Genomic DNA, 16078 nt, shown 5'->3' on the forward strand with positions numbered 1-16078 from the left:
CAGGTAAGGGAAGGGCAGCATGCCAGGGTGCCAGGTGAGGGGAAGCAGCTAATGACCAGGTGAGGGATGCACCAGGTGAGGGGCAAGTGTGCTCAGGTGTGTCCAGGTGAGGGGAGGGTGAGCCCAGGTGTGCCAGGTGTGTCCAGGTGAGGACAGGGGTGCCCAGGGGTGCCCAGGTGAGGGGGAGACATGCCCAAGTGTGCCCAGGTGTGAGGAGGGCATGTCCAGGTGTGCCCAGGCGTGCCCAAGTGTGCTCAGGTGAAGGGCAGGTGTGCCCAGGCGTGCCCAAGTGAAGAGGCAGGGGTGCCAGTGTGTCCAGATAAAGGAGCAGGGTGTGCCCAGGTGAAGGGGAGGTGCCCAGGTGTCCCAGCATGTGCAGGGTTGCTCAGATAGGGACAGGAATGCCCAAGCGTGCCCAGGTGAAGGGAAGGCATGCCCAGGTGTGCCCAGTGGCAGTGTGCCAGATGAGGGACAGGAATGCCCAGGTGTGAGTGGCAGGTATGCCCAGGTGAGGGACAGATTGCCCAGGTGTGCCCAGGCAGTGCCCAGGTGAGGGACAGGAATGCCCAGCGCAGGGAGTGGCAGGTATGCCCAGGGTGCCTAGGTGTGCCAGGAATGTCGCTGGCCAGCATGCGGTGTGCCAGGTATGCTCAGATTAGGGACAGGAATGCCCAAGCATGCCCAGGTGAGTGGCAGGTATGCCCAGGTGTGCCCAGGTGGAGGACAGGCATTGGCAAGTCGTGCAAGACGCTGGCAGGCTGGCTGATAGGGACAGGATCAGCCGAAGGGCATGGACGAGCGGGAGGGAGAGGCCATGGTGAGCCAGCTGGGCCTGCGTGAGGGACAGGAATGCCCAAGCATGCCCAGGTGAAGGGCAGGTGTGCCCAGGCATGCCCAGGTGAGGGGCAGGTGTGCCCAGGTGAGGGGCAGGTGTGCCCAGGTGTGCCCAGGTGTGCCCAGATGAGGGACAGGAATGCCCAAGCATGCCCAGGTGAGTGGCAGGTGTGCCCAGGTGTGCCCAGGCGTGCCCAGGTGTGCCAGGTGAGCCCCCAGGTACTCACAGGCCGTTGGCGAAGTCGTGCATGACGCTGGGCAGGCTGGTGAAGGTGAGCACCGGGATCAGCGCGAACGGGAGCTGGGAACGGAGCGGGCAGGGAGGGGATGGAGCTGAGCCGGCTGGGGCCGGGCTGGGGGGGGACCCAACGCCCGACACCCACAACACCAACGGCACCTGACACCACCTGACACCCAAACCACCGACACCACCGACACCACCTGACACCAAACCCAACGGCCCTGACACCAACCCACCTGAACCCACCGACACCCAACACCACCAACACACCAACAACCACCCCGACACCCACCCAACACCCACCTGACACCCCAACCCACCCGACACCCACCTGACACCCCAACACCCCCGACACCCACCCAACACCCCAACACCCAGCCCAACATCCATCTCAACACCCAACCCAGCACCCACCCCAGCCCACCCATGGGCCCTGCTCACCTGGAGCTCCTGAACCCCAACTCTGCTCACCTGGAGCTCCTGAGGCTGATGAACCCCAATTCCCGTTCACCTGAAGGCTCAGGAACCCCAACTCTGCTCACCTGGAGCCCCTGAACCCTGACCCTGCTCACCTGGAGGCTCCTGAGGACGTTGAGGAACTCTGACCCTGCTCACCTGAAGGCTCAGGAACCCCAACCCTGCTCACCTGGAACTCCTGAACCCCAAGCCCGCTCACCTGGAGGCTCCTGAGGACATTGAGGAACCCCAAGTTTGCTCATCTAGAACCCCTGAACCCCAACTTTGCTCACCTGGAGACTCCTGAGGACATTGAGGAACCCCAAGTTTGCTCACCTGGAGACCCTGAACCCTGACCCTGCTCACCTGGAGGTTCCTGAGGCTCCTGATTCCCAACCCTGCTCACCTGGAGGCTCAGGAGCCCTGACCCTGCTCACCTGGAACTCCTGAACCCCAAGCCCGCTCACCTGGAGGCTCAGGAACCCCAACTTTGCTCACCTGGAGGCTCCTGAGGACATTGAGGAACCCCAAGTTTGCTCATCTAGAACCCCTGAACCCCAAGTTTGCTCACCTGGAGGCTCATGAGGACGTTGAGGAACCCCTGAACCCCAAGTTTGCTCACCTGCAGGCTCATGAGGACGTTGAGGAAGTCGTTCATGCCCGTCAGGTGCTCCACGTCCTGGAAGATGGCCACGAACAGCGTGGGGGTGATGGCGATGGAGCGCGTGAGCAGCACCCGCGCAAAGCGCGACCAGCGCAGGTTCAGGAACCCCTGCGGAGGAGTAAGGAGAGAGTAAGGTGTGAGTAAGGTGTGAGTAAGGTGTGAGTAAGGTGAGAGTAAGGTGTGAGCAGCACCCGCGCAAAGCGCGACCAGCGCAGGTTCAGGAACCCCTGGGGGAGAGTAACCAGGGAGTAAGGTGTGAGTAAAGTGTGAACAAGGAGTGAGTAGGGTGTCAGTAAGGAGTGAGCAAGGTGTGAGTAAACTGTGAGCAAGGTGTGAGTAGTACAGGACCAGCACAGATTCAGGAACCCCTGGGGGAGAGTAAGGTGGGAGTAAGGTGTGAGCAAGGTGTGAGTGAGGAATGAGTAAGGTGTGAGTAGTGCAGGATCAGCACAGATTCAGGAACCCCTGGGGAGGAGTAAGGAAAGAGTAAGGTGTGAGTAAGGTGTAAGGTGTGAGCAGCACCCGCGCAAAGCGCGACTAGCGCAGGTTGAGGAGCCCCTGCGAGGAGTAACCAGGGAGTAAGGAGTGAGTAGGGTGTGAGTAGTGCAGGACCAGCGCAGGGTCAGGAACCCCTGCAGAGGAGCAAGGAGGGAGTAAGGAGTGAGTAAGGAGGGAGGAGGAGCTGCGATCCTTCAAAGGATGGCAGTGGAGGAACGAGCATGGGTAAGGGAAGGAAGAGGTGCAGGGAGGCAAAGGAGTAGGACCCAGAGAGAAGGAGGGAGTAAGGAGGGAGGAGGAGCTGTGTTACCTCCTAAGGAGGGAGTAGGGAGCATGGAGTAAGGAATAAGGACAACAGGAAGTAAGGAGCATGGAACCCAGAGTAAGGAGTGAGTAAGGACTATGGAGTACCGAATAAGGACGACAAGGAGCAAGGAGTAGGGAACCCAGAGTAAGGAGTGAGTAAGGACTATGGAGTACCGAATAAGGACGACAAGGAGCAAGGAGTAGGGAACCCAGAGTAAGGAGTGAGTACGGAGTAAGAAGCGAGGAGCGCATACAGAGCGAGTAAGGCAGGAGTAAAGAGCGAGTAGCGCGTTACCTCCATGACGAACTGGCCCGAGTAGGTGCCCGTCATGGTGGAGCTCTGCCCGGCCGCCAGGATGCCGATGGCCCAGATGTAGAGCGCGGCCGGGCCGAAGTAGCAGCCCAGGACCACGCCCTGCGGGGGGGGAGCTCTGTCAGCCCGGGGGGGGCACTTACACCCAGGAGTAAAACCGGGGAACCCCTGGGGGGGGCACTTACACCCAGGAGTAAAACCAGGGAACCCCAGGGGGGGGCACTTACACCCAGGAGTAAAACCGGGGAACCCCGGGGGGGGCACTTACACCCAGGAGTAAAACCGGGGAACCCCAGGGGGGACACTTACACCCAGGAGTAAAACCAGGGAACCCCGGGGGGGGCACTTACACCCAGGAGTAAAACCAGGGAACCCCGGGGGGGCACTTACACCCAGGAGTAAAACCGGGGAACCCCTGGGGGGGGCAGGGGGGGCACTTACACCCAGGAGTAAAACCGGGGAACCCCTGGGGGGGGCACTTACACCCAGGAGTAAAACCAGGGAACCCCTGGGGGGGGCACTTACACCCAGGAGTAAAACCAGGGAACCCCGGGGGGGGGGCACTTACACCCAGGAGTAAAACCGGGGAACCCCAGGGGGGACACTTACACGCAGGAGTAAAACCGGGGAACCCCTGGGGGGGGCACTTACACCCAGGAGTAAAACTGGGGAACCCCTGGGGGGGGCACTTACACCAAGGAGTAAAACTGGGGAACCCCGGGGGGGGCACTTACACCCAGGAGTAAAACCGGGGAACCCCTGGGGGGGGCACTTACACCCAGGAGTAAAACCAGGGAACCCCTGGGGGGGGCACTTACACCCAGGAGTAAAACCGGGGAACCCCGGGGGGGGGCACTTACACCCAGGAGTAAATCCGGGGAGCCCCTGTGTGGTTTATCACACCTGGGGGCTCCTCAGCCCCACCCTGCCCTTGGGGAGCCCGGTGAGGGTGCCAGGGCTCCCGGTGCAGGAGCTGCAGGGGACACCAGGCAGGGACACTGGGACACCCTGGGGACACCAGAATGGGACATTGGGGACACCTGGGGACACCAGACAGGGACACTGGGGACACCAGGGGACACCAGACAGGGACATTGGGGACATCCTGAGACACCAGACAGGGACATTTGGGACACCAGACAGGGACACTGGGACATCCTGAGGACACCAGAATGGGACACCCTGAGACACCAGACAGGGACGTTGGGGACACCAGAAGGGGACACTGAGGACACCCTGGGACACCAGGTAGGGTCACTGGGACACCAGGCAGGGACACTGGGAACACCCTGGGGACACCAGACAGGGTCACTGTGCCCCCCAAGGGGCACCAGACACGGTCACTGGGACACCAGGGACACCAGACAGGGACATTGGGGACACCCTGGGACACCAGACAGGGTCACTGTGCCCCTAGGGAACACCAGACAGGGACATTGGGGACATCCTGGGGACACCAGACAAGGTCACTGGGGATACCAGGGGACACCAGACAGGGACACTGGGACACCCTGGGGACACCAGAATGGGACACCCTGGGGACACCAGAATGGGACACTGGGGACACCCTGGGGACATCAGACAGGGTAACTGGGGATACCTGGGGACATCAGGCAGGGTCAGTGGGACACCAACAGGGACATTGGGGACACCAGACAGGGACACTGGGGACACCCTGGGGACACCAGACAGGGACACTGTGCCCCACAAGGGGCACCAGACATGGTCACTGGGACACCAGGGGACACCAGACAGGGACACTGGGACACCCTGGGGACACCAGGCAGGGACATTGGGGACACCCTGGGGACACCAGAATGGGACACTGTGACACCAGGGGACACCAGACAGGGACACTGGGGACACCAGAAGGGGACACTGTGCCCCACAAGGGACACCAGACATGGTCACTGGGACACCAGGGGACACCAGAATGGGACACTGGGGACACCAGACAGGGACACTGGGACACCCTGGGGACACCAGAATGGGACACCCTGGGACACCAGACAGGGACGTTGGGGACACCAGAAGGGGACACTGGGGACACCCTAGGGACACCAGAAGGGGACACTGGGGGACACCAGACAGGGACATTGGGGACACCCTGGGGACACCAGGCAGGGACGTTGGGGACACCAGACAGGGACATTGGGGACACCCTGGGGACATCAGACAGGGTAACTGGGGATACCTGGGGACACCAGAATGGGACACTGGGACACCCTGGGGACACCAGGCAGGGATACTGGGGATACCAGGGGACACCAGACAGGGACATTGGGGACACCCTGGGGACACCAGGCAGGGACATTGGGGACACCAGGGGATACCAGAATGGGAGACCCTGGGACACCAGACAGGGACGTTGGGGACACCAGAAGGGGACACTGGGGACACCCTGGGACACCAGGCAGGGTCACTGGGACACCAGGCAGGGACACTGGGGATACCAGGGGACACCAGACAGGGTCACTGGGGATACCAGGGGACACCAGAATGGGACACCCTGGGGACACCAGGCAGGGTCACTGGGGACACCCTGGGGACACCAGACAGGGACACCCTGGGGATACCAGACAGGGACATTGGGGACACCCTGGGGACACCAGACAGGGTCACTGGGGACACCCTGGGGACACCAGGCAGGGTCCCAGGGCTGTCCTGGCCATTGTGTCACCCTCCAGGGACACCAGGCAGGGTCACTGGGCTGTCCTGGACATGGTGTCACCCCATGGGGACACCAGGCAGGGTCACTAAGCTGTCCCCACCCTAGGGACACCGTACAGGGTCACTGTGCCCCACAGGGACACCAGCCAGGGTCCCAGGGCTGTCCCCAGGCTGTCCCCAGGGTCCCAGGGCTGTCCCCAAGCTGTCCCCAGGGTCCCAGGGCTGTCCCCAGGCTGTCCCCAGGGTCCCAGGGCTGTCCCCAGGCTGTCCCCAGGGTCCCAGGGCTGTCCCCAGGGTCCCAGGGCTGTCCCCAAGCTGTCCCCAGGGCTGTCCCCAATCTGTCCCCCAGGGTCCCAGGCTGTCCCCAAGCTGTCCCCAGGGCCCCAGGGCTGTCCCCAGGCTGTCCCCAGGGTCCCAGGGCTGTCCCCAGGGTCCCAGGGCTGTCCCCAGGCTGTCCCCAGGGACACTCACCCCTTTGTAGATGTCCACCTCCAGGGCGTCGGTGTTGTTGGGGAACAGCGAGGAGTGGGGGCTGCTGGAGTTGGCACAGACCTGGCTCTGAGGGGCACAGGGGGTGGCATGAGGGACAGGGCTGGCATGGAAACCCGGGAAACCCCCTGGGACCGCTGGGCCAGCAGCGATCTCAGCCCTGCCAAGGCCACCACTGACCATGTCCCCAAGTGCCACCTCCGCACAGCTGCTAAACCCACGCCAATCCATGCCAGTCCATGCCAGTCTGTCCCAATCCATGCCAATCCATCCCAATCCATGCCAGTCTATCCCATAGCAGCTCCCAGTCCATCCCAGTCCGTCCCAGTCCACCCCAGTCCATGCTAATCCATCCCAGTCCATGCCAGTCCCTCCCAGTCCATCCCAATCCATGCCAGTCCATCCCAGTCCCTCCCAGTCCATCCCAGTCCATGCCAATCCATCCCAGTCCATGCCAGTCCCTCCCAGTCCATCCCAATTCATGCCAGTCCCTCCCAGTCCTTCCCAGTCCATGCCAATCCATGCCAGTCTGTCCCAGTCCATCTCAGCCCACTCCCAGTCCATCCCAATCCATCCCAGTCCATCCCAGTCTGTCCCAGTCCATCCCAGTCCCTCCCAGTCCATGCCAATCCATGCCAGTCTGTCCCAGTCCATCTCAGCCCACTCCCAGTCCCTCCCAGTCCATCCCAGTCCATCCCAGTCCATCCCAGTCCCTCCCAGTCCGTCCCAGTCTGTCCCAGTCCATGCCAATCCATGCCAGTCCGTCCCAGTCTGTCCCATCCCTCTCAGTCCATGCCAGTCCATCCCAGTCTGTCCCAATCCATGCCAGTCCATCCCACTCCCTCCCAATCCATCCCAGTCCCTCCCACTCCCTCCCAGTCCGTCCCAGTCCCTCCCAGTGCCACCCACCACGTTGGCGTTGGTCTTGTCGAAGAAGGCCTCGGCGAAGACGGTGACCACGAAGATGTTGATGATGAAGGAGACGAAGAGCGCGATGCAGGACTCGATGAAGAAATACTTGTTGGCCTCCCTGACCTCCCTCTTGTCGGCGCGGTTCACCTGCCGGGACTGGGACAGGGACAGGACGTGAGGAGGGGACAGGGACAGGGACAGGGACGTGAGGAGGGGACAGGGACAGGACATGAGGGGACAGGGACATGAGGAGGGGACAGGGACGTGAGGAGGGGACAGGGACATGAGGAGGGGACAGGGACAGGACATGAGGAGGGGACAGGGACAGTGACATGAGGAGGGGACAGGGACGTGAGGAGGGGACAGGGACAGGACATGAGGAGGGGACAGGGACGTGAGGAGGGGACAGGGATGTGAGGAGGGACAGGGACAGGGACAGGGACAGTGACCATGAGGAGGGACAGGGACATGAAGGGACAGGGACAGGGACATGAGGAGGGGACAGGGACAGGAGGAGGGGACAGGGACATGAGGAGGGGACAGGGACAGGACATGAGGAGGGGACAGGGACATGAGGAGGGACAGGGACAGGGACATGAGGAGGGGACAGGGACATGAGGAGGGGACAGGGACAGGGACATGAGGAGGGGACAGGGACATGAGGAGGGGACAGGGACAGGACATGAGGAGGGGACAGGGACAGGGATGTGAGGAGGGGACAGGGACAGGGACGTGAGGAGGGGACAGGGACAGGGACATGAGGAGGGGACAGGGACAGGGATGTGAGGAGGGGACAGGGACAGGGACAGGGACATGAGGAGGGGACAGGGACAGCGACATGAGGAGGGGACAGGGACAGGGATGGAGGAGGGGACAGGGACGTGAGGAGGGGACAGGGACAGGACATGAGGAGGGGACAGGGACGTGAGGAGGGGACAGGGACAGCGACACCTGGCTCTCCAGCCAGGTCTCACAAGCTCTTGGAGATCAAGGTAGCTCAGCTACCTTAGACTGCACAAAATCAGCAGGATGGCTTCTGTGGTGGTGTTGGAAACAAAAAGGTTTTAATAAAAGGCAAAATAACAAAACTGTTTCTAGAGAAAAACTGAGTTTGGGCAAGATGGAAAAAAACCCAAACTCCACTGATGTAAGGGTCTCCTCCAGCCAGGTCTCATAAGATTTTGGAGATTTATATCACATTTGAGAGAGCTTAACTACCTAAGAAGGCATAAAATCAGCTGGGTGGCTTCTGTGGTGGTGTTAGAAACAAAAAGGTTTTAATAAAAGGCAAAATAACAAAACTCTTTATACAGAAAAACTGTGTTAGAGCAAGAGGGGAAATAACCCAACTCCACTGCTGTAAGGGTCTCCTCCAGCCAGGTCTCATAAACTCTTGGGGATTTATTTCACACCCAAGATAGCTCAGATACATTAAAAGGCACAAAATCAGCTGGGTGGCTTCTGTGGTAGTGCTGGAAACAGGAAAGTTTTAAGAAAAGCCAAAATAACAAAGCTCCTTATAGAGAAAAACTGAGTTAGAGCAAGAGGGGAAAAAAGAAACTCCACTGCTGTAAGGGTCTGCTTGAGCCAGGTCTCAAACTCTTGGAGATCTATTCCACACCCAAGATAGCTCAGATGGATAAAATCAGCACAATGGCTTCTGTGGTGGTGCTGGAAACAGCAGAGTTTTAATAAAAGGCAAAATAACAAAGCTCTTTATAGAGAAAACCTGAGCCACGTGCAAGAGGGGGAAAAACCAAATTCCACTGATATAAGGGTCTCCTCCAACCACGTCTTGTAAGCTTTTGGAGATTTATTTCACACCCAAGATAGCTCAGATACATTAAAAGGCACAAAATCAGCTGGGTGGCTTCTGTGGTGGTGTTGGAAACAGAAAAGGTTTAAGAAAATGCCAAATAACGAAGCTCCTTATAGAGAAAATCTGAGCCAGGTGCAAGAGGGGAAAAAAATGAACTCCACTTATACAAGGTTCAAGCCAGGTCTCTCAGCCTTTTGGAGATTTATTTCACACCCAAAAGAGCTCAGCTACCTTAGATGGCAGAAAATCAGCAGTGGAGGTGTTGGAAACAAAAAAGTTTTATTAAAAGGCAAAAACCAAAGCTCCTTATAGCTAGGTGCAAGAGGGGAAAAAACCAAATTCCACTGCTATAAGGGTCTCTTCAAGCTAGGTCTTATAAACTCTTGGAGATTCATTTCACACCCAAGACAGCTCAGGCACCTTAGAAGGCAGGGTTGGGTTGTATCTCTGCATTGTTTATTTTATTTTTGTTTGTTTGTGGGTTCTTTTAATTTTGTTTTTGTTCTTTTAGCATGGTTTAATAGATCGTTTTCTTTGAATATAATCTATATCATAAAATATAATCTATATCATAAAATAATACATCAACCTTCTGAAACATGGAGTCAAGATTCTCATCTCTTCCCTCCTCCTGGGACCCCTGTGAGCACCAGCACACCTGAGAGCCCCTTAATTTCAAATTATAACAATTCAGAGGGAAGGGGTTTTTATTTTCCATTTCAGGGCAGGATCCTGCCTTCCTCAGCACACACCTGACTTTGCAAACCAAGACAAACTGTTATTCCTGCTCCCCTATTTTTGCCTTGAGACCTCCTTCATTTCAGATTTATAATAATTCAGAGGGAGAGGATTTCCATTTCCCATTTCAGAGGGGGCTCCTGCTTTCTTTAGCACACACCTCTTTCCAAACCAAGCCAAACTGTAATTCCTGCTCCCATATTTTTAATATAAATTTATAGCAATTCAGATGAGGAGGGGGTTTACATTTTCCATTTCAGGGGAGGCTCCTGCTTTCCTCAGCACACACCTGGCTTTTCACACCAAGACAAACTCTCATTCCTGCTCCCACATTTTTGCCTGAGACCCCCTTCATTTCAAATTTACAACCATTTATAGGGAAAGGATTTCCATTTCCCATTTCAGGGGTGGGTCCTGCCCTCCTTAGCACACACCTCTTTCCAAACCAAGACAAACTGTTCTTCCTGTTCCCATATTTTTGCCTTGAGACCTCCTTCATTTCAGATTTATAATAATTCAGAGGGAGAGGATTTCCATTTCCCATTTCAGAGGGGGCTCCCACTTTCTTTAGCACACACCTGGCTTTCCAAACCAAGACAATCTGTTATTCCTGCTCCCACATTTTTAATATAAAATTTATAGCAATTTGGATGAGGGGAGGATTTGCATTTTCCATTTCAGGGATGGCTCCTGCCTTCTTTAGCACACACCTGGCTTTCCAAACCAAGACAATCTGTTATTCCTGCTCCCACATTTTTAATATAAAATTTATAGCAATTCTGATGAGGGGAGGGTTTGCATTCTCCATTTCAGAGGTGGCTCCTGCCTTCCTCAGCACACACCTCTTTCCAAACCAAGGCAAACTGTCATTCCTGCTCCCACATTTTTGCCTGAGAGCTCTTAATTTAAAATTTATAGTAATTCAGAGGGAAGGGGTTTTTATTTTCCATTTCAGGGGTGGCTCCTGCCTTCCTCAGCACACACCTGGCTTTCCAAACCAAGGCAAACTGTTATTCCTGCTCCCACATTTTTAATATAAAATTTATAGCAATTTGGATGAGGGGAGGGTTTACTTTCTCCATTTCAGAGGTGGCTCCTGCCTTCCTCAGCACACACCTCTTTCCAAACCAAGGCAAACTGTTCTTCCTGCTCCCATATTTTTGCCTTGAGACCTCCTTAATTTCAAATTTACAACAATTCAGAGGGAGAAGGTTTACATTTCCCATTTCAGGGGTGGGTCCTGCCCTCCTGAGCACACACCTGTCTTTCCAAACCAAGCCAAACTGTTATTTCCTGCTCCCATATTTTTAATATAAATTTATAGCAATTTGGATGAGGGGGGGGTTTACATTCTCCATTTCAGGGATGGCTCCTGCCTTCCTCAGCCCAAACCTGGCTTTTCACACCAAGACAAACTGTTATTTCCTGCTCCCACATTTTTAATATAAAATTTATAGCAATTTGGATGAGGGGAGGGTTTACATTCTGCATTTCAGGGGTGGCTCCTGCCTTCCTCAGCACACACCTCTTTCCAAACCAAGACAAACTCTCATTCCTGCTCCCACATTTTTGCCTGAGACCCCCTTAATTTCAAATTTACAACCATTTATAGGGAGGGGGTTACATTCTCCATTTCAGAGGGGGCTCCTGCTTTCTTTAGCACACACCTCTTTCCAAACCAAGACAATCTGTTATTCCTGCTCCCACATTTTTAATATAAAATTTATAGCAATTTGGATGAGGGGAGGGTTTACATTCTCCATTTCAGGGGTGGCTCCTGCCTTCCTCAGCACACACCTCTTTCCAAACCAAGACAAACTGTTATTCCTGCTCCCATATTTTTAATATAAAATTTATAGCAATTTGGATGAGGGGAGGGTTTGCATTCTCCATTTCAGGGATGGCTCCTGCCTTCCTCAGCACACACCTGGCTTTCCAAACCAAGACAAACTCTCATTCCTGCTCCCACATTTTTGCCTGAGAGAACTTAATTTAAAATTTACAGTAATTCAGAGGGAAGGGGTTTGTATTTTCCATTTCAGGGGTGGCTCCTGCCTTCCTTAGCACACACCTGGCTTTCCAAACCAAGACAATCTGTTATTCCTGCTCCCATATTTTTAATATAAATTTATAGCAATTTGGATGAGGGGAGGGTTTACATTCTCCATTTCAGGGCAGGCTCCTGCCTTCTTTAGCACACACCTGGCTTTCCAAACCAAGACAAACTGCTCTTCCTGTTCCCATATTTTTGCCTTGAGACCTCCTTCATTTCAGATTTATAATAATTCAGAGGGAAGGGATTTCCATTTTCCATTTCAGAGGGGGCTCCTGCTTTCTTTAGCACACACCTCTTTCCAAACCAAGACAATCTGTTATTCCTGCTCCCACATTTTTAATATAAAATTTATAGCAATTTGGATGAGGGGAGGGTTTACATTCTGCATTTCAGGGATGGCTCCTGCCTTCCTCAGCACACACCTGAGAGGGGGTACCTCATATCCAAACCAATAAAAACTCTCATTCCTGCTCCCACATTTCTGCCTGAGAGAACTTAATTTAAATTTAATTTAATTTAAAATTTATAGTAATTCAGAGGGAAGGGGTTTGTATTTTCCATTTCAGGGGTGGCTCCTGCCTTCTTTAGCACACACCTGGCTTTCCAAACCAAGACAATCTGTTATTCCTGCTCTCACACTTTTAATATAAAATTTATAGCAATTCAGATGAGGGGAGGGTTTGCATTTTCCATTTCAGGGGAGGCTCCTGCCTTCCTCAGCCCAAACCTGGCTTTTCACACCAAGGCAAACTGTTCTTCCTGCTCCCATATTTTTGCCTGAGACCCCCTTAATTTCAAATTTACAACAATTTATAGGGAGAGGATTTCCATTTCCCATTTCAGAGGGGGCTCCTGCTTTCTTTAGCACACACCTGGCTTTCCAAACCAAGACAATCTGTTATTCCTCTTCCCATATTTTTGCCTTGAGACCTCCTTCATTTCAGATTTATAATAATTCAGAGGGAAAGGATTTCCATTTCCCATTTCAGGGCAGGCTCCCTCAGCCCACCCCTGCCTTTTCCCACCAAGCCCTGGCCCCACAGTGCCCCGGTGCCCGCGGGCGCCCCTGGCACGCTCACCTTGACCAGGGCGGAGTGCAGGTACATGTTGTGGGGCATGATGACGGCGCCCACGATGCCCACGGCCTGCTCCAGCTGCGCGGTGCCGCAGTCCTGGCAGTAGGGGATGAACAGACCCTGCAGCAGCTTCTGCTGGTTGGGCTTCACCGTGATGTACTGGGCACAGGGAAACATGGGGAGTTTTGGGGTCAGGGGTGGGGAAAACGCGGGGTTTTGGGGTTGGGGAAACAGAAACAGGGAGTTTTGGGGTCAGGTATGGGGAAATGGGGAGTTTTGGGGTCAGGGAAACAGAAACAGGCAGTTTTGGGGTCAGACACAGGGTAACAGGGAGTTCTGGGGTCAGGGATAGGGAAACAGGGAGTTTTGGGGTTAGGGATGGGGAAATACAGAGTTTTGGGGTCAGACACAGGGTAATGGAGTTTTGGGGTCAGGGAAACAGAAACAGGCAGTTTTGGGGTCAGGGATAGGGAAATGGGGAGTTTTGGGGTTAGGGATGGGGAAAATGCAGGGTTTTGGGGTTAGGGAAACAGAAACAGGGAGTTTTGGGGTTAGGGATGGGGAAACACAGAGTTTTGGGGTCAGGGAAACAGAAACAGGCAGTTTTGGGGTCAGACACAGGGTAACAGGGAGTTTTGGGGTCAGGGATAGGGAAGCAGGGAGTTTTGGGGTTGAACACAAGTAAAAAGGGATTTTTGGGGTTAGGGAAACAGAAGCAGAGAGTTTTGGGTTTAGGGACAGGGAAACAGAGTTTTGGGGTTAGGGAAACAGAAACAGGCAGTTTTGGGGTCAGACACAGAGTAACGGAGTTTTGGGGTCAGGGACAGGGAAACAGGGAGTTTTGGGGTCAGGGAAACAGAAACAGGCAGTTTTGGGGTCAGGGAAATGGAAATAGGGAGTTTTGGGGTCAGGGATAGGGAAATGGGGAGTTTTGGGGTCAGACACAGGGTAACGGAGTTTTGGGGTTGGGGAAACAGAAACGGAGTTTTGGGGTCAGGGAAATGGAAATAGGGATTTTTGGGGTCAGGGAAACAGAAACAGAGCTTCGGGATCAGGGATAGGGAAAAAAGGAGTTTTGGGGTCAGGGATAGGGAAAAAAGGAGTTTTGGGGTCAAGGAAACAGAAACAGGCAGTTTTGGGGTGCTCCAGAGAGGGGGTACCTCATATCCAAAGGTCAGGGCCATGATGGTGATGAGGAGCCCAAAAAACGCCTCGAGTTTCCTCAGGCCTGTAAGGAAAAGTCCCTTTGTCACCAAGGTGAGAAGAGCCCAACCCCAATCCCAAACAAAATCCCAATCCCATCCCAACCCCAATCCCGTCCTGATCCCATCTCAATCCCAAACCCGTCCCAATCCCAACCCCAACCCCATCTCAATCTCAAACCTAAATCCAAACCCATCCCAATTCCAATTCCAATCCCACCCCAAACCCAATCTCATCCCAATCCCAATCTCAATCCCATCTCAATCTGAAACCCAACCCCAACCCCATCCCAATCTCAATCCCAAACTCAATCCCAACCCCAATCCCATCCCAATTCCAATCCCAATCCAAATCCTAATCTCAAACCCATCCTAATCCCATCCCAAACCCACCCCAATCCCAACACCAAACCCAATCCCAATCTCAATCCCATTCCAATCCCAAACCAATCCCAACCCCAAACCCAACCCCAATCCAAATCCCAAACTCAATCCTAAACTCACCCCATCCCAATCCCAACCTCAAACCTAATCCCAATCCCATCCCAAACCAATCCCAATCCCAAACTCGAACCAATCCCAACTCCAATCCCAATTCCAAACCCATCCCAATTCCAACCCCAATCCCAATCCAAATCCTAATCTCAAACCCATCCCAATCCCAAACCCAAACCCACTCCAATACCCATCCCATCCCAATCCCCCATCCAATCCAATCCAATCCAACCCAACCCATCCCAAACTCCACCCATCCCAATCCCAAACCATCCCAATCCACATCCCAATCCCAATCCAATCCAAACCAATCCTAAACCACCCCATCCCAATCCCACCAATCCAATCCCAATCCCCAATCCTCCCATCCCATCCCATTCATCGAAACCCAACCAATCCCAATCTCAACCCCCACCCCAAATCTCGAACAATCCAACCCTCCAATCCCAATCCCAAATCCCCAATCCCAATCCCCAATCCCAATCCCAAATCCCCAATCCCAATCCCAATCCCAATCCCAATCCAATCCAAATCTCCAATCCCAAATCCCAACCCCATCCCAATCCCAATCCCATCCCACCAACCCAATCCCCAATCCCAATCCCCAATCCCAATCCCATCCCCAATCCCAATCCCATCCCAATCCCCATCTCCCAATCCCAACCCAATCCCACCCAATCCCAATCCACAACCCCAACCCCAATCCCCACAATCCCAATCCAACCAATCCCAAATCCCAATCCCCAAATCCCATCCAATCCCAAATCCCCCAACCCAATCCCAACCCATCCATCCAATCCCCAATCCCAATCCCAAATCCCAATCCCATCAATCCCAACCCAATCCCCTCACCCAATCTCCCCAATCCCCCAATCCCAATCCCCCAATCCCAATCCTCCAATCAAACCAAATCCCCAACCCCATCCCAAATCCCATCCCATCCAATCCCAATCCACCCAATCCCCCATCCCAATCCCATCCCCAATTCCCAATCCCCAATCCCCAAATCCCCCAATCCCAATCCCAAATCCCAATCCCCCAACCCCAACCCCATCCCGCCAATCTCAACAAATCCACCCAATCCCAATCCCCACCCCCGAATCCCAATACCCGCCCAATCCCCAATCCCCCAATCCCCCAATCCCAATCCCCCAATCCCCAATCCCAATCCCAATCCCCCAATCCCAATCCCCAATCCCCAATCCCAAATCCCCCAATCCCCAAATCCCCAATCCCCAAATCCCCAAATCCCCAAATCCCCAAAATCCCCAATCCCCAATCCCCAAATCCCAATTCCCAAATCCCAATC

The 16078-nt window shown here is 54.5% G+C and overlaps 1 protein-coding gene across 1 annotated transcript in view; it reads right to left on the reverse strand.

Annotated features, from left to right (window-relative positions):
• LOC135459035 (natural resistance-associated macrophage protein 2-like) overlaps window positions 1–16078 on the reverse strand; it is a 65235-nt gene that overhangs the window by 13955 nt on the left and 35202 nt on the right. Inside the window, exons 7-13 of the mRNA XM_064734632.1 lie at window positions 14233–14392; window positions 13076–13231; window positions 7381–7539; window positions 6454–6540; window positions 3295–3414; window positions 2154–2303; window positions 1062–1135 (exon numbers count right to left, since the gene is read on the reverse strand). Of these exons, the coding sequence (XP_064590702.1) occupies window positions 1062–1135; window positions 2154–2303; window positions 3295–3414; window positions 6454–6540; window positions 7381–7539; window positions 13076–13231; window positions 14233–14392 (906 nt within the window). The remainder of the gene's footprint in view (window positions 1–1061; window positions 1136–2153; window positions 2304–3294; window positions 3415–6453; window positions 6541–7380; window positions 7540–13075; window positions 13232–14232; window positions 14393–16078) is intronic.

This window comes from Zonotrichia leucophrys, chromosome 29 (assembly GCF_028769735.1).
Source record: "Zonotrichia leucophrys gambelii isolate GWCS_2022_RI chromosome 29, RI_Zleu_2.0, whole genome shotgun sequence".
Taxonomy (NCBI): Eukaryota; Metazoa; Chordata; class Aves; order Passeriformes; family Passerellidae; genus Zonotrichia; species Zonotrichia leucophrys.